General features: G+C 38.6%; 1 protein-coding gene across 1 annotated transcript in view; it reads left to right on the top strand.

The window, feature by feature from the left end:
- The first annotated feature begins 5263 nt into the window (after positions 1-5263).
- The window catches only part of LOC140141615 (testis-expressed protein 11-like), a 54706-nt gene continuing 40109 nt past the window's right edge, over positions 5264-19860 (top strand). Inside the window, exons 1-7 of the mRNA XM_072163527.1 lie at positions 5264-5355; positions 6315-6448; positions 9568-9652; positions 13986-14065; positions 14801-14881; positions 15189-15320; positions 17780-17860. Coding sequence (XP_072019628.1) covers positions 5304-5355; positions 6315-6448; positions 9568-9652; positions 13986-14065; positions 14801-14881; positions 15189-15320; positions 17780-17860 — 645 coding nt within the window. The 5' untranslated portion in view covers positions 5264-5303. The remainder of the gene's footprint in view (positions 5356-6314; positions 6449-9567; positions 9653-13985; positions 14066-14800; positions 14882-15188; positions 15321-17779; positions 17861-19860) is intronic.

Genomic DNA, 19860 nt, shown 5'->3' with positions numbered 1-19860 from the left:
TCTGTCACCCAAAGACCCTTACAAGTTCAATTTGAACAGCAACTTTCATTCATCACTGATTTTGTTACTTATTTTGAAAAAAACAAAACAATGAAATTTGAAGCTATTTAGAACTAGAAATCGATTTTCGATGTTTTTGCGTCGCTGTTCCGGCTCTCACCCAAATATTCCATTTAAAAATAAGGTCATGTTCTCACCCAATGACCCCATATTTTTTACATTTTGCTCTCACCGAATGCCCCTTAGTGCGAAAGTGCCAGCCCTACACCTATAATCCATTTCATATTGAAGTGCCCCCGGGACTTCAGGTAGCGAATAAATTGTGTGGTATAGTGATGTAATTCCAAGGATTGTCCCCGGAATGGTCTATGGGATATACTCAGCAGCATACCATGCATGATATGTGCGAGATATTTCTAGTGATAGAGGTGAAGTTTATGATGTTGTTTTTTTTGCAAATTTCCAATGTTTTTCGCCTCCAAATGTATTGGGAACTTTCATAATGATTGCATATTAAAGACCCATTCAGTGATCCCAGCGCAAGTGTAAAAAAATTAAAATTGTTTGAAGGATAAGTCATTCAAATTGTCATTTGGTATTTTTGAAATGACAAATTTGGCAAAAAAACGAACAAAAAAACAGCAGTACTGACGAAGTTGAAGCCAGTGGCGTAGCTGCCAAAATTGCCTGTTTGGGCCCCCGCCCCCTGGCGCTATTTGGGCCCTCGCCCCCTAGCTCAAGGAAAAAGAGGAAAAAGAGAGAGAGAGAGAGAGAGAGGAAAAAAGGGAGAGGAGTGGGGGGGGAGAATGGTACTATATAATATCAAAATGTGTTGCTTTTAGGGCGCTAGCACCTATAATCTCTTTTCTCTCTCTCTCTCTCTTCACTTTCTCAAACCACCGGAAAAAAATTGGGTCAACCTTTTCGGGCTGTTGAGGACGGGGCGGCTAAATTTTTGTTTGGTGGATTTGGGCCCCGCCCCATACAGGCTTGCCCCGAAAAAAATCCCAGCTACGCCACTGGTTGAAGCCCCATTCAAATACACAGCAGCTAATTTAGATACTATCAGTATCTAAATTGTAAAATGTCTTTCGGCTGAACCACTCGCATAGGCTATGTTTCGCACTTCTATGACAATGACAAAGGTACCGAAATCTGAATTTTGATGATTTTTACGATCGTCTGGATGAGCAAATCACTGAATGGGCCTTTTAACTATTTTATCATTTTGGAAGAAAAAAAAAAATCTAAAATTTAAAGCGATCGTACATTAAGGCTTTAATTAAAAAGAAAGTTGTAAACTTGTTGCATCTAGTTGATTAAAGTGATGTTTGCTATACTGGTTTTATTATCACCTGTGTTGTTTGTGTTTACGATTCGTAATCCCACGAAGAGTAAGTTTAGTTCGTTAATGTGGTAGGCCTACAGCCAGCCACGCACCCGCATCCCCTGAACAAGCACATCCCGACTCATTTCAGGCGCGGATTCAGGGGAGCGCCGACTGGCCCGAAGAGAAGAGAAAGGGGGCTTTCGCCGATTTATGTTTAAAACAATTGCTAAAATTGTCCACCAAATCGCTTCAATTAGATCTTAATTTTGCACAAGTTTCTTACTTCTGAGGGGGGAACATCCTCATTTTATTTAATTTTTTCTAAAAATTCGGCCCCACTCCCTGACTGCTCTGGATCGACAATCGGTAACAAAAGCTGGTATCGCCCTTCCCTATGGAGATTGACATAGACGTATTATAGGACTGGGAGCGAGTCTAATACGTGTGAGTAACGGCAGAAACCGGTTGTGAAGAAGACTACGTGGATCGCTACAAAAATAAGCGCCCCTTAACAACCTGTCAACTTTAAGACAAATAGGTGAAAAATTACACTTTCACGATGTGTTTTCATAATCTTTTTATTTCACATGATCCGTGCATATATCGCCTAGCTATAAATGGAAAAATATTTTTTTAGACCAATCAAACCAATACATGGGTGTAGTACGCCCTTAAAAAGCTTCTTTTTAATTTCAATGTAAATTTGTATTGCCGGTTTAGGCCATTTTGACTGACTAACAATTGTGTTAACTGAGGTTTCCCTGTCATACCTACATGAATAGCATGAATAGACTAGAGCTTTGTTTAGGTACCGGGTATGCCAGGCAAACACATGATTAGTCAGCCAAATTCGCCGACAATGTCAATGCATTTTTACATAGAAATTTGAAACAACTGGCCGCGAAGAAGGAAACCTACATAAATATGTTTTCTATACCGGTACTTCATTTGACCCAAATATATGATTTTTTTATGGTGATAAGTCACTCGCACATGGAATTTTAGAGGGATTTTGATAGCAGTTCCATTAAAAAAAGCTGACTAAGATCTAGAAACACCCCCGAAATGCCGTTTTGGGGAATTTTGGTAGCTGAATCTTTTTGACATTGTTTGATGAAAGTCAATCTTTGAAAAGATGTAACTTTGCTACGGAAAGTGCTATGAAAAAAAGGTTTTCAGTTTTGGCTTTGTTACTCAAGGGCTTTAATTTGATATAAAATGATGCAGTTTGATGGCAAATTTGAATTCACCTATCATACCTACTTTGTTTGTGCATATAGAGCTTAGTCTGAGAGATGCAAAAGGGCTTAACGTCCTTCTCTGACCGAAATTGAGTTATTGGCATAACAATATCAGTTACGGTATAGTGTGGGTAAAAATACACATTTTGGTTGTTGTTTGGATTATTCTTCCTCTTTTTCATTCTCAATCATCAGTGCAGGCCTTGGATCATATTGACTGAGTAGGCCTATTGTCGCACTGCGTACAGACAAGCTGTAGTTATATTTACTCTGGAACCTGTAGCCAAAATAATTAATTCTCGATCATGAGAGCCAACTTGGGTACACACAATTATTTGCGTCAAGCGTACTATGCAAATACCGGCGCTTATGGCGCAAACACAGCTTACTGAGAACCAATCACACGGTCGTTGCTAGGCAAGGTCAAGGTTCAGTCATTCAGGTCGCGCGATTGTGTTATTCTATGAAAATGCGCTGGCGCAGAAGGTACATCGTCTCATGATCGAGAATTTGTTGTTTTGACTATAGAGTAGATCAAGGCATTAGCCAGAGAGGTGTCTTTGGGGTGTCCAAAATGGTCAAAAATACCTGATTCTATAAAATCAGGGTGTCCACTTCCTATTCACTCCATTATAAAAATCAGAATTTTAGGGTGTCCAAATTGAAAACAGGGTGTTCAAATGACACCTGGACACCCCTCTGGCTAATGCCTTGGAGTAGATGAGTGTGTTTCTTTAGTACCGGGGTACTAATTAGAGTCATGACAGTCAACAGTACCGGAACGATCCCCTGCTCTTCATGCTCTTTACGAATAGCCTGCACGAGTCACGATGTTGTTTAACGTGCACATTGCGTACATGTACATAGGGCTGACGGCTTTTAAACCCATGGTTGCCCAGTTTTGGTTCCTGGTGTATCCAATATTTTACACTACAAAACTATAGGACCAGGGGCCATCTTTGGGACCAGGAACTCATTTTAGCTCCTGGTCCAGAGTCAGACATACTTTTATAATTTGGCCTGCCTATAAGCGGCCACAGATTTAAGGGCATATCAGTGAGGTAAGCAGTGGAGGGAGCCAGAGGCAAGCTGAAATTCTGTACACAGTGAGTCCTCAATGTTCATCTCTCTTTCCGAAATTGTGAAAAGGGTTGTTTGTAAATTGTAATGTTTACATTTTCAAACTTTGGCCTACACCCAGTGCTGTACGGTGCAAAAACTGATTGAGGAGCCAATGGCTCCTAACTTTATAAACTTAGGCGCCCAAATTTTGCTCCCAGGTAAAAAATCTGAGGTGCCAACTGAACAGCCATGTGTGTTGAATGTTCATAGCTGCTGTACTCTGATCTACATATTCCCATTGAATGCTACATACTTCATACGTAGCATGTACAGTGTAGGCCTTTATGTTTTCCAGGAAGTCCCCATTGAGACATCATGATAAATGCATATTCATAGCATACATTCGTATTCTTGAATGCTACATTACATACATGTTTTGTTTTTGGCGATTAAAAGCTTCAGCAGTTGGTCGCCATTGGCGCCAGGGATTGAATATTTAGTCGCCATCAACAAAAATCTAGTCGCCAATGCGCCTAAAATGGTTGCACCGTACAGCACTGCACACCAAATGGAATCAAATGTCCAACATTGTGAGACTCACTCAGAGTGCTGGCTTTGGCCGAGTACACGAGTAGTGCTGACTGACAAAGTGACTTCCCTGAATACATCACAGTGTATAAATAATATGAAAATTATTTTGTTTTTTGTGAATGAACTTATAAACAAACCATGACCACTATTAATTTTAACTTGAAAGCAAGTTGGCACTTCCTGCCTGAGTTATGCCCTATTGTGCATCATGCTCACAATATTTTGTGAAATGTTACTCAGGTGAAAAAATTTTCTCGGTGATGTGCGCTTGGCAGTGCCGTAGCCAGCACTTTTTCAGAGGGGGCCAATTTGACAAAAATGGGCTAAAAAGTACAAAAAGCATCCCACAGGGAGAAAAAGGGGGGGCAAGACTTCTCACAGGGGAAGATCCCCCCCCCCCCGGCTATGCCACTGGCACCTGGGAACAAAAGTCACCATTGATGGGCAATTTAATTTTAATTTCCATCCTCGAATGGTAAATCAAATGTGGCATAGTTATAGTTTTATAACCGTTTTCTATTTTATTGTTCTTATTAATCAGTCAAGATTAATAGGAAAATTTTCACGGGAATATTTTCTGGACACGCGACACCCATGGGCGCAGACATATTAGCATTATGGAATGTGACCCCGAGAACAGCAGGTGGTTTTCCAATGTATTTGAATAGGAAGAATTTCTCCTTGGATGCAAAATAAGTTACTTGTCGGAACTTCATAATGTTATAACAAGAGTTTCCGTAGATAAATATTTTTTTCCGTAGATACATATTTGTGAAATTACGTTTTGATGATATTGTGAAGAAATCAAGTTTACACCATTTTCAATAATTTTGCAATGCACGAATTTCTATCGAAACTGCGGCCAAAAATACTATTTCAATTCAAAATAACTAAGACTTGAATAGCGAGGTCACCGCCGGGGGTCAGGGATCAGGCTCGAGGTTACACTCACATTGATACGCATTGGTCACGTGTCCAAAAAATTTTCCCGTGAAAATGTACCTATTAATCTTGACTGTTAATGTTCCTATTTTCATAGCTTCGAATAGTATTAGTAAGGTGTTACACACTATACAATAATGGGACCTGAGTCTGGACAAGATAAACCAAGTTCTGCACAGGAACTATCAGGTAAGTGATTAATGCTGGTTTCATACTTTCTGCCGCTTGCCACTGAGTGGCGCGACGCTTCATAATGCCGCTTGCACTTGTCTGCAAGCAGAGCGGCACACCGCCGAGTGTCAGCGGCATGACTCTGAAAGCCTGACTTGCCACTCGGCACCGCTCATTTTGTTCTCATACGTCAGAACGGCACCGGTCCGAGTTCACTTGAACTCAACTCCCAGCGGTGCTGTTGCCACGGCAAGTGGAGTGATCGATATATCTGCATGGTCACCGCTAGTGTTTCTGGCGCGACTGCGCAGTGAAGCAAAATCATCTTCAATATACCATTGTCTAAATCACGTATTGTTGTATCTAAAATGGCTGGCTTGTGTGGTTTTTATGATCATTGTTGTATTATTTATAATTATATATTGTTATTTGATATTTGACCATACTTCTCTCTTATGAATAAACATGTGATTATGTGATTGTTATAAACAACTTTTAATTACCCCCCACAAACTTGTTCCATTGCCATTGTTTGAAGTTGCCTTAGAAGTTACCGGGAACAATATTACATAGACCAGCAATGGTACCAGTGCACAACCCAATTGACACCAGCCAGTCCACCTAGACTCAGCAACCATCTGAAAAAAAGTAGGGGTGAATTTATGAATGAAAACAAACTTTTATGAATTGATCCGGAAAGAGCTGAGTGAGCAATTCTTATTGCATGGCGTGGCACAAACCTGCATGTTTATTCGCATTCGCTATGTTGTTGACATAAATCATTGAAAACTTTCTTGGGGATAACAAATTTCAGATTTAGGCCCCCTATGCCACACCAGCACTTTCCCCATTGCCCTCGGTGTCACCACTGATATCAGCCAACTTTATGCAATTCACAATACTGCAAATTCATCTATAATATTTTAATATCAACCAACTAAAATAACCTTTTCTGGGTTTTGTACATGCATTTATAGACTTGGTGAGAAAACTTTGTGAAGAGCAGGATGGTTCCAAGTGCGAGTCCATTGCTGATCAACTGTTGGACTTCTCCCAGTCACTCTTGCAAAGAACAGGGGAGACACCTGCAGAACCTGCAGAGCAAACCCAGGTTAGTATCTAGACCTGCAGAGCAAACCCAGGTTAGTATCCTGACCTGCAGAGTAAACCATGTTAGTATCCAGACCTGCAGAGTAAACTCTCATTTAGTATCCAGACCTTCAGCGCAAATCTGGGTTAGTTTACAGATCTCCAAACCCAATTTAGGATCCAGACCTGCTGGATAAACCATGTTAGTATCCAGACCTGCAGAGTAAACTCTCATTTAGTATCCAGACCTGCAGCACAAATCTGGGTTAGAAATACAGATCTCCAAACCCAATTTAGGATCCAGACCTGCAGAGTAAACTCAGGTTAGTATCCAGACCTGCAGGGTAAACCATATTGTATCCAGACCTACAGAGTAAACTCTAGTATCCAGACCTGCAGAGCAAACCTGTTACAGGTTAGTATCCAGACCTGCAGGGTAAACCAGGTTAGAGTCTATACCTGCAGAACAATCCCAGGTTTATACACCCATATGCTGTATACATGTGCAAATCTGGGTTAGTAGTACATGTGTGTACCACATCGAAAGGTCAACATGTTTGTTAAATTGGATCATCTTACAGTTGCTTTGACATATTTTACCATAATCCACTTAACTAGAGCAAGGTTGTAAATGAGTGTGGATCCTCAATCTTAACTAAGCTTGAAAAATAGAGAAAAACATAAAAGAAATATTGGCTAAATTCACCATAACTTCAAAACCAAACCTAATTTTCTAAAGCAAGGTATTTTATCACTTTTTGCTGGAACATTTCATATATTGGGGGTCAGTGCAAGAAGGCCCAGGCCTGTTGAAACAAATTTTAAAGTGGTGCTGCCAAAAGCGGGGGTCTTAGGGTGAAACCCCCTGCAGGGTTTGAAGGTGCAGAGCCCCTCATGCAAAGCCCAGGCACTTTTGAAAATAAATGTACAATTTTAATGGTAAGTTTCAAATATAACTAAACTGCAAAACTATGACATTGAAAGTTAATTTTTTTTTGTGTCAATTCATAGTGCAGTTACATGTACGTCCACGGCAAATTCAGTTTGACCTTTCCAGCCATAAACCCGCTTATTGAAGATTAAACCGATATATGCAGTACTAAACCATTATATAGTAATCTATTGTCCAATGCAAATTTATTACCACCTGATAATATTAATCCAATGAGCGACCGAACTGTCCGCTACGGACGACTAATCCAATCGATAATGATGCTATTGACATGTTAGAACACATACTTCATAGCCAAATTATGCACCACTTTAATAATTTCAATGTCCTATCGGACAGGCAACACGGCTTCCGCCGTGGTCACTCGTGTGAGAGCCAATTAATCCTTACTGTCAACGACCTTGCTGAAGCCCTTGATTCCAAAACATCTGTCGATATGGTAATCATGGACTTCAGCAAGGCGTTCGACACGGTTCCTCACCAGAGGCTGCTTTACAAGTTAAAAAAATATGGTATAACCGACAGGACTCATACATGGGTAAAAATTGTTTTAACACAGCGGAAACAGAGAGTTGTCGTGGATGGTGATCATTCACAGTGGGTGCCAGTTAGATCAGGCGTTCCCCAAGGCACCGTCCTCGGCCCCTTATTGTTCTTAGCATATATAAACGACCTCCCTGGTAACATCTCGTTGGAGGTTCGTTTATTTGCTGATGACTGTGTAATATATCGCCCCATCCACGACAACTCTGATGTTTCTCGCCTTCAATCTGATCTTGATACCTTGCATATGTGGCAAAACAACTGGCAAATGCAATTTAATGCCAGTAAGTGTTTCACACTTAAATTGTCACATTCTAGAAGTAAGACTACCCATCAGTACAAACTAGGGCAGTCTGTGTTGCAAGAAACGGACTCACACTCATATCTGGGTATTCAAATAACAAATAATCTTAAAATGGGATAACCACATCAATCATGCCATCTCAAAAGCCAATCGAGTTCTAGGGGTAGTGCGTAGAAATTTGCATCCGTGCACCACTGAACTCAAATCAACTGCCTATAAGGCATTAGTGCGGCCGCACTTAGACTATTGCGGAACCGTATGGGATCAGGCAACTAAAGAACACATACTTAAATTGGAGGCGGTGCAACGCAAAGCTGCAAGATTTGCCTGCAGAAATTACGACCAATATAGTAGTGTCACTAAAATGTTGACACAACTGGAATGGGACTCACTACAACTGCGTCGACAAGCTAGTCGCCTCACTCTGCTACACAAAACCACCACAGGTCAGGTCGCCATACCGGCTCAAAAATTTCTCATACCAGTCACCCGCCCCACTCGCCGTCAAAACGTTAAGGCATTTAACAGACCACGAGCCAACAAGAACTGTCTCAGAGACTCATTTTTTCCAAAAACAATTAATGAATGGAATACCCTGCCTAACAACATCATTAACTTCAGAAGAGGCGTTGCGGAGTATTTCGTCAAAGTCAAAGTACGAGCGGAGCTCCACTGACCGAGTTTTGGGGTATTTTTCACTGGTTTGCAGCTGTTTGCTGTCATTTACTCATCAAGGTGGACCACCGTTATTATAAGGACTATGACAATTATTTAAAGATTGACATGTAGAGAATAAGCCATACTTGATTGACAGAAAGTACTAAATTTGTACCTATGACGGTTTTATGACACCAATCTTCCAAATACGACCAAGCTATGGCTGCCCGGTGAAGCAAAATGTGCATTGGAATAACACGGCGAGTTTGGATAGATGGTAGGATTTCTTTTTAATAAAATGTACGTTCCCCGTTATTAAAGCTTGTACCGGGTTGAAGATTCAGATATTTGGAAAAGAATAAGTAATTGAAACATAGAGCAAGTACTAAAATCATAGCTTTTATACTTTTGATATATGATGCTAACTAGTTCATCCCTATAGCTACAACACAGCGCTACCAGTAGGGTTCAATTGCCTATTGTGAGTGCCCCTGTGTTGTGTGCATACATGTAGTTAACAATAACTGCATGATGTTGCTTATTTAGTTGATTGTTATTAAGGCTGAAAAGTGGCCACACCTGCTGCAGTGGTTCCAATGGGAGTGAGAAGGCCCTATTTGAAATAGGGGAATAGGGTTTGAATCTGATGGTGTATAAATATTTTGCTGTTTTCGCTTTTTACTAGTTATGGAATTGCGCTGTTTCCTTGTGGAATATTGCTGTGGCAAAAAGCACTGGAGGAAACATCCACCAACAACTCAATGCTAAATGTAAGTACAGGGTGTCCCAGAAAAAATTACCGAGTGAATAAAATTGAACGTAAGTCGAGAAATAGACATCAGAATCACAAAATTTAAAATGTAGCGTATAGCCTATTGTATTGTGCATCACATACGAAAATATTTGATTCGGTTGACTGGTTGCGAAGAAATTAACGATTACATAATGCGCCCATCAATGCAGTTCATTCCAAGTTTGATCAACAGGCACTTTTTTTCATACTGGCTCACCGCTTCCGAAAGTTTGTGTATCTCATTAAATTTAGTCCACATTATCTAGTTTATAATCCGACGGTGTTATGTTATTTATGCTTTCACTGAAGATGAATAACAGTTTGTCCTAGAAAACTTTGATTTCTGCAATTGGAAGCTTTCCAACTTTAATTCTTAAGGTTGTGCAAATATGTTATATTTTAACTTTCCAAAGAACATTTGAGCCAAGAATGACAACGATCAAGGGCTTCCAGCTTTGCGTGTGATTTTTGATACCATACAACATTAAAAGTTTTAAAAGATTTAAACTTTGCATTACAATTTCTTGGACATATTCCAGCAGAAATTCTCCATGCAATAATTTTTATGCAACGTTTATATCAACATTAACGAAAAAATATATTTACAAGTACCGGGCATCATCTTACATGCATCATTTTCAATATTGTGCAGGTTTTCAAATTTGAACAAAACCTAATTAAATGTTTTGCTTAAAACAGATTCTTTATAAAGAGCGAAAAGGATTTCACCGAACAAAATATGAAGCCCATTGACAGTTATTAACCACTAGTGCGCATTGTGTTGAATGATCTTTCTTTCAAACTTGGAATGAAGTGAATTGACGCATGTGTTATGGAATCGCTCATTTCTTCGCAATCGATGCAGAATAAGATGGGCTACACGCTGAATTTTAGATATTTGGATTCTGATGTCTATTTCTCGACTTACGTCCAAATTCATTCGCCTGGTAATTTTTTCTGGGACACCCTGTATGTCTATTATCTGTTCCAGATTTGATGACACCTCTGTCACTTTCAAAGAGGTATTAGTATACAAATATTGAATGTTTATGAATACAATGGTAAGAATATTTTCATGAGGTAAAATATGGACTGTTCCATTCAATGAGGTTCAATGGAACTGTTCATATTTCACTGAATGAAAATATTAATTCTTTCCATTGAACAAATAAAAGCATTCAATATTTGTTGTATATAACTCATATCGTGGTTGGGCAGGAAAAACCTCCTATGTGTCATTGACCCCTGAACATGTTTAAAGCAAAACCTCCTATGTAACCTGTTGGCAGTTTTGTTTTAAACATGTTCAGGAGCCACAAGCACACAGGAGGTTTTTCCTGCCCAACGACAATATATAAATTTCTTTTTCCACTTAATTTTTATAAATCATCAGAAAAACAAAATTAATATATAAACTATATTAATTTTTAAAGCAACACCCATACCTATAATTGGCGAGTCGCGGTGATCACCGCGCGAGCGTTGGCATGGTAATTGCGTGTGAGTGCAATGGAAAATTTGACTATTGCACTTGCGCGGATTGCAATAGTCTTTTTCTAAGAATAGCAAAAATAAGCAACAGTAATTGACCAATCAAATGACAAGAATCTTTGCAATTGCATGAACTATATAAAGTGGTTTGATGCAAAGGTGCTGTGTTCAATTCTTAGCAAATCAATGCTGTATTGAGTGTAGATTTATTTGAACTTATTTCCTCCATTGCACACAGTGTCAACACGCTATATTATAAATTTTTTTTTTCATAAAGCTCCATGCTCCGTTGGTGATCAATATTCTATTGTTGACACAGATAAAGAAAGTTTACATATGCATTGTGATATACACGTGTGATCGAATTTTCTATTATACACGCACCTGGATCATAAATGTGTTCCTTTATCTAATTGTAATTCTCAAAATTAAATATATCACAATTTTAACTTTCGTTTTAAAAATCGTTACGCCAAAAATGCAGTAAAAATGTATCCAGTGCAAACAGTGATGGCCGCTAATTAGTGTATTTAATTTCAAGTTAGTGTATTTAAAACAAAACCTTGGTTTTACCTCAAAACAAATCAAATTTCCTTGTAATAGTATCACCATATGTGATACTAGAGCATGCGCAAATCGTAATAATGTGTAGAATAGAACTTGATGGTATCTCATATGATAGTCGTACTATGCTTAGCCTGAGTCGCTCGGCCTATCTCGAACAAAATCGCCATGCGTAGCTATTGAAAAACGAGAGGATTCGCCGTACTATCACAGCAATTTTTGACACGAAGATATAGGGATGATGACGGTGTGTTGCATTCATACCCACATACCTCCTCTGACAGTGAAAGGAATTTGTCCAGTGTGATGTCACTAGGTGTCATAGTTGGAATGTATAGAAGTGACGTAGTTAATCGGATTAACTACCATAGCAATAGATGAATACAATTTTGGCTATATCGCCCCGCACTACAACGTTCATGCGGTACCGATACATTGAATCATAGATGTCAAAGAAATGCTAATCACTTGCACCTGTAAGATTAGTCTCTTTGAAAAGAGCGGTATTGTATATGATTGATGACAGGTGATGAGTGCAACCTGCTGCAGTGCAGCGCGGTATATTCAAAAAGTGTATTTGTCTATTGGTATGGTAGTTAATCCGATTATGACGTCATTTCTACAGTGTATAATAACGTAAGAAGGGTTTGTCATTCATATGAAAAAGGTATGCACAAACATGTGCAGATAGATATCTTGGCTGTGAAAGGCAAAGCTCAATTGAAATTCTCAATATGTGTGACAAAAATACAATGGATCAATGTTGGGAATGGAATAAATGTACTGATAATAACCTTGTGGCATATTTGTTCCCATTAAAATTGGTGACATGGTTTCCAGTCCTGCTCCAGTAAACTTTGGAGTCCCGCAGGGATCTATACTGGGGCCTCTCCTCTTTACCCTGTACGTCAATAATTTATCAAGTGTTATTACCTATCCTGACTCCAAGATAGCATTATATGCTGATGACACTGCTATTTTTGTCAGAGCTAAAACTATCAGGGCCATTAATGACATTCTAAACTATGAACTCACCCATGTTGCTGACAACTTCCTCACACTCATTGTTAAAAAACCAAAGGGATGATTTTAGGTACTGCCCAAAAATTTGTTCGGAAAGACATGGAGCTTGAGGTTTACATTATGTCATCGAGAAAGTTGAAAAGTTCAAATACTTAGGTGTTTGGCTGGACCCGTCCCTCACTTGGTCTTCTCACATTGAGAAGATTTCAAGCTGTTTCTAAACGTAATGGTTTGCTAAGAAGGCTGAGAAACATCTTGCTTAAGGAAACTCTCATTCTTTTGTATAAAACTCTCATCATCCCGCAACTTGATTATTGCGATACTGTGTGGGGCAACGCTGCTAAAACATCCCTCAGTTGACTCGATAAACTTCAAAATGCAGCTGGTAAGATCATTCTGGGGCTCCCACACAGATATCCCACCGAAGTACTTCTCAACAACCTGAAATGGGATAAACTGGATTGCCGCCGAAATTTCCATCTAAATATAATGGTGTACAAAAGCCTTTCTAACTTACTCCCATCTCCCCTGTGCAATATATTCCACACAGTTGCTTCTAGTCACGACCATCAGACTAGAGCAGGGTCACAAGGTAATCTGGTCATCCCCCCTAGTAAGAGCAAGTCGGTTAAGCGAAAATTTACATCCAGAGGCGTGGTCTCTTTTAATTCATTGCCAACCCAGGTTAAAGTTCCACTACCTCCTACACTAGGCCATTTCAAAGCGATGTGCAATTTAATTATTTAATTATTCAGGTTGTTGCATAATGGTCGGCTGCGGTGTGGACTCTGTCACAGCCTGCTGACATTGCCGCACTGCAGCCGGCCAGCACAGATACGCTTCCTTGGTGTGTTTCATATATGATGTATTAGTTAAATCCATGATATGTAATTCATTTGTATTTTGATGTATTTTGTTTGACCCCTGGGCCAGACTGGAAATCAGTGTGGACCACTGAGTTTGTTCCCCAGGCAAAATAAGATCTAATAAAATAAAATAAAATAAAATAACTACAAGGAGGGGACTGAGTGGGTGAAATAGGCCTAAAATAAGCTTGTCCCAGCAAACTTTTATTAACAGGGATGTCAAAAAATTAACTATTTTTTTTATACCCGACTTTTATTATACATGTTATAACCGGAATCTGTCACAAAAACTGGACCGTTTTGACGTATCATATAAGTGCCAGTCTTTTTCTTGTAAAAAAAATTTGGCTTACATTATCTTTCCAGTGCGACACCTAGCATGCAATTTGGCATTCACAGCAAGTCCAACAAGGACTAATTTTGCTTCTACAAAGAGGCTGATTGAGGTAAGTACCTGTGAAAATGAGGACCTACAACTTTTTCGTACCTAACATGAGGACCATCCTACTTTTTACTATCCAGATCAGACTCTATCCTACACTGGCATATGAGTCATAGACTTATATGCATTTTTACATTGTTTGCAAAATGCTGGTAGGTAGAGGGAACAGTTTTTGTGTGCATGATACATTAACAGAATTTTAGCCATCAACTGCTGACTGTATCTTTACACACATGGTCTGCGGTTTTGAGCAGCATGCATTTGAGGTATATTGCAGCAGTTTGATACCAAGGACTGGCCTCTGTTGCAGAGTGAAAAATATTGTGTGGATCCTTGTTTGCAGGCAAACACAGACACCGGACATGCACAGACCCCTACCCATATTGATATAATAATGCATAAACATGGACCATGTACATTGCTATGCAAATGGTGTGTGTGTGTGTGTGTAGTTTTTAATCGCCAGACATGACCGAGGACCATAATAATTTTGCAGCTTTGTGTGTATTGATAAACACAAAATGAAATATTACATAGCAACAGTGGACTATTGTATAATAGTTCCTACTAATGGGGAACTTAACATTATATGCATTTTTACATTTTTTCTTGTCTTTTGCTCATGAAAAGAACTGTGGACCTCCCACGATTTAACATTTGTCCACCTTTGCAGGTGCAGAGTATTAAGTATATGATAGATCCTTGCATGAAACATTAATTGATGATTGTCATTTTTCAGATGGCTACTAAAACCGGCCGGACATGGCTAGATTGTAACAATCCATCAATGGCAGACCAATCTCTGGAGCTTGCACTGGAGGTAAGAGTAGTTACAAACAGTAGGTAGGGTACTTCAAAAGAAATGGAAACATGCTCATTTTTGATAGAATGAATCATCACTATCAATTTCTAGCATATTTCTTATAACATACCACATTTACATTTTTCAAAATGCTAATTTTTTGTATGAGGAGATTCCTATTCACAGGTGTGCACTCATGGAACATATTTTAGCATATGCTCTTAAATAATAATTGGTCAGTATATTAAATGTTTTACTTTTCATGTTGAGTTACAGTTCAAAGTTCTTCAGGCTTGATTAACATTTTGTTGATTTTCTCTGGCAGGGTTTGTCCAAGATTAAGACGTTGGTGGAGAACCTTGGGGATACCATGGTTGGTGAAGGCAGTGCATTCAGACAGCAAACAAGAGACCTGACCAAGGAGGAGTTTAAAATTTACTGTTGTAAATCTGAAGCAGTAAGTTGAATTAACAGGGGTGTGAGAGACTAGATTTTAATCTTAAGATTGATAAAGGTTCTTTTTCAGATCCAATAAACTGATACTACTCACTCAGAAATATTTCAATTCCTATCAGGAATCTTGTTCACTCTGGTACTGGTGTTTCTAGATGTTTTTAGAACCGGCAACACTTCTGTCTGGTTTTGATGACGTCACCAAACTTTCTTGTTGCCGAGAATTTATGACCTGGTCATAAATTTTGTTCAGTCTGTAAGCCCCCTCGTCCTTGTTCATGGTGTCTTTCCCTCTGCTTCTAATCCAGATTGCTTCCTTTAGCCAGCGTGTTGTTTTGTCTGATTCTTGATCAATGACCTGGGCCTCGTCCCACCCAATCACGTGATTTTTGTGTGCAACATGTTCTGCAATAGCCGATTTGTGGATTTCTGAAGCTGATGCTTTTCTTTGTGACCTGGTAAAGCTCTTGGCGCTCACTTTCTCACTTTCTGATTTATGTTCTGTTAGCCTAGTCTCAAACAAGCGACCCGTTTCACCGATGTAAGTTTATGACCAGGTCATAAATTCTCGGCAACAAGAAAGTTTGGTGACGTCATCAAAACCAGACAGAAGTGTTGCCGGTTCTAAAAACATCTAGAAACACCAGTACCAGAGTGAACAAGATTCCTGATAGGAATTGAAATATTTCTGAGTGAGTAGTATCAGTTTATTGGATCTGAAAAAGAACCTTTATCAATCTTATGAACTATGAACGATCCTGATGAATCTGTTTCAATAGATTTTAATCTGTTCCAGATTTTTTTTTCAACTTCCAGATTTTTTTCTACACTTGTTGTGTACAAAAGTATGTATGGTTTAAATAACCTATGATTTTTTTAGCTGTTCCAGACTCTATGTTCACCAAAAACTGATTTTTTTTCAAAGACACACTCTCAGGCCTGAATTAAGCGGGGGAAACTATAGACTATGCCATAGTCGATATTTGGTCTTTTTTTATTTTTTATTCTTCACTTTATTTTGTGTGATCTCTGCATTATTTTGTCTGATCTTGGCAAGTATTAATCACTGCTTATTTTCAATTCATTCAATCTGGATCTATATCGCTCTCGGATACCACTGTCTGCATTGCAAAATCACCAACACACTGCTATAGCGCTCCCAATTATAAGTAAATTGTTTCCCCACAAATGTCCCCGTGAGAGAGGGCTCCTTTTACTGTTACTGTTAAATTTGAGTTTGCTCCCAACCCAGTGACCGCCCTTCCCGAAAAATATCGATTGATGAGCCGGGAGCGAACTGACCGAACTCAAATCTTGCCAGGGGGGGCCGGCCAAGATTGGCTGAATTTTGACGTCGTCATTGGTTTTACAGTCTAAATCCGTTGAGGTTCGACAGTGAACCTCATTGTAAGTACTGTTTTTTGAATGTTTTGTATGAATAACGCACAGTATGTTTATGATATATACCTAAAATTTGCGCCCATGTGTATCACGGTTAGCGTGGTGTAATGGTAAAGTTGTCGCCTGCGATGCAGAGGGTCCCGAGATCGAGTCCCGTTCAGTCCCGGCTATAAATTTTTTTTTTTCACATTCATTTTGAATCCAAAAATATTTATTTTTATGTGAAAATGTATATTCACTGAGAAATATATTTTGTGCATTTTTTTTCTGTAACGGGGCCAATAAAGCTAAAAACACAACTCGGCACGGGGCGTCCAATGTCCAGGCAGTGTTGCCGTCGTATTGTCTGTTTTGTTTACGATATTGGCTGTTGCCACATGAATAATGTCGTCCACCATCGTCTGAATCTTGCGGTAACATAAAGAGAGCCCTCTCTTGACAAGTATTACAATTATGAAAAATAACGGCATATGAGTACAGTTATAAAGAGAGGGCTCTGTACACGTATGGCGTATTTAAAAGGGAAAACGCCAAAATAAAAAAATAATAATAATAAATAGAAAAAAAGATTTTTTTTGTAGCTGTTATGCATTTAAAAACAGCTGAAGTGAATTGATTTTGACTGATTAGATTTTTATCAGATTTGTCAAAGTTTAGTGATTTTATAGGGTCATTTATACTCTGCCAGAAAAAAAAAGCAGACCCCACCAACAAAAGTCAAATTCACTTTTGTTTTGAAGTCAATTTACCCAGTGGTGGGCAAAGGGGCAGCTTCCCTGCCCTCTTGTGAGAAGCCTTGCCCCCACTTGCCCCTCTGGCATTTATTGAAAGAAAAAAAACAATATTGAATAATAATATGCATCTAGATCTTCAAGCCTGTGTGTAAAAAGGTGTTGCTCGCAAATTGTACACACGCTTTAAAGGAAAGTTTACCAGGAGCATGGAAAATAATTCATAGTACATTTTACTTTCCATGAGCGACACACAAAGATGGGGCAGTCTGTACTCTTTGGGTTGAATCATTAACTTTTCTCCCTTGTTCTTTTCAATACCATTACATAGTTAACACGCCAAGATCAGTGGGAAGAAGCTTCACTCTGGATAGAAAAAGCCAAGCCACTGCTTACCAAGATACCGACTGAGGTAGGTGCAAGTTTACAGCCATTATACATAAAGCCAAAAGTTTTCCATTTTACAGGTATATAAAACGGAGTTCAGTGCTGTGGTGGAAAACCAGTTTATTTCATAACTTCTTGGAGAAGACTTTGTCATGCTAGCGCTAATCAATGAAATTTTAAGCTTTTATTAAGGGAAGGGGTATGAGCGTTTGGACAGTATTTATTGTGGGACATTAGAGCACATCAGACATATCAATTGCATTCTGAATACGAAGAATGTCCTTCTGATATCAAATAAAATGATTTTTTGAAATTCGCAATGTAATGCACATTTTATGGCAAATCATTAAAAATTGATATTTTGGATATTTAACAGTACTCGAAGTAAACTTAATAAATCTGATGATTTATATTTTAAGTGTAAGTAGGTGGGATGAAAAGCCGACGATCAATTGAAAATTTTGACCTTTCATTATTGAAGATATGGATTTTTTCCCAAAACACCAAAAAAAAATTAGGTCTTTTGGGAAAAAATCCATATCTTCAATATGAAAGGTCAAAATTTTCAATTGATCGTCGGCTTTTCCTTCCAGCTACATACACTTTAAAACTATATCATTAGATTTATAAAATTTACTTCGAGGACTGTTATATCTCAAAAATGTGAAAAAACAATCAAATTTTAATAATTTGTCATACAATTTGTATTATATCGTGAATTTCACAAAATGAAAATTATTTGATATCAGAAAGACATTCTTCGTATTCAGAATGCAATTCGATAGGTCTGATGTGCTGCTCTCATGTCCCACAAAAAATACTGTCGAAACGCTCAAAACGCTCATTCCAGTTCCCTTAACACTCTAAATTCATGCTAACAAAATAATGGTCTGCCTATGATGAGGGTGCAATATTTAACAATTTGTGACACGATCTGGTCCACGGGGGCCAAAGGCGGCAAATTTGAAATTGAGATAAAGGCAAAAATATGGAGTAAAAAAACAATAAAACACATAAGAAAATAGAGATCACAAATTTTCATAACTTTAGAACCAAGTATGCTAGACCTTTGGTGTTTTCAGTATATGATAGCCTAATGTTTGTATATGGTAATGATGCTAGTAACTAAATTGTCAAAAATGCCTCCTTTGGCCCCCATGGACCAGATCATGTCACATTTGAAAACTGATGGAAACTGGTATTGCAATTCACGAAACGGAATTTGCCGTGAAAACAGAACATTTGTGCCTCTAAGATATATCCACTTCTCATTCTCATAGTTATGTTGAAAGTTTTTAATACAATTGATGCTCTTGACATCAAATTTGAGGGCATTCGTACAAGCCACAGATTGGACAATTACCATAGCAACATCATTTTTGGCCATGTTTTAGTCAATTCTGATGTCAATGAAGCTGTAAAATGTGACAACTGTAACTTGAAAAAACAACCAATAAAATTGATTAAAAAGTTCCTATTTTAGTAAAATGGCCAAAAAGTACTGACCTTTGACTTTCAGGGGGTCATACTTCAACAACTGTTGGACGCAGACAGATGTTATAATTGACTTTTTATGCTCACATCAAAAACAATACAATGGTATTATTCAAATATCTTAATTTGTGAAAAAAATCCCATGTGCAGGGATGCAAGTTTCTATTTCATCATAAAAAGAGCAAAAACATTTATTTTAGGGAGGGGTAATACCCCCAGCCTATTCCCCGGGCAAACTCCCATAAATGTTAGATGATGCGCATAAGTGCTTGATTTCCAGTGAAATTTAGCAATTACCCACTTGCATCCCTGCCTGTGTAAAAATCACTTTTTGGGACTAAAAGTCACTACGGAAATATGGCATTTTTATCCCAGAGCATCAAGATAGTACAGTGCATCTTTTGTAATATTCCAGTGGCGTAGCGTGGGTCATCATATTGGGGGGTGGGTACCGGGTCTGATTGGGCACTGATACATGAAGTTTGTACTATTATTTTGACATTTTTGGCAAAAAACATTAAAAAAAAAATT

This window comes from Amphiura filiformis, chromosome 19 (genome assembly GCF_039555335.1).
Source record: "Amphiura filiformis chromosome 19, Afil_fr2py, whole genome shotgun sequence".
Classification (NCBI taxonomy): domain Eukaryota; kingdom Metazoa; phylum Echinodermata; class Ophiuroidea; order Amphilepidida; family Amphiuridae; genus Amphiura; species Amphiura filiformis.
Note: the sequence above shows the minus strand (reverse complement) of the source record. Positions and strands in the feature narration are given on the sequence as shown.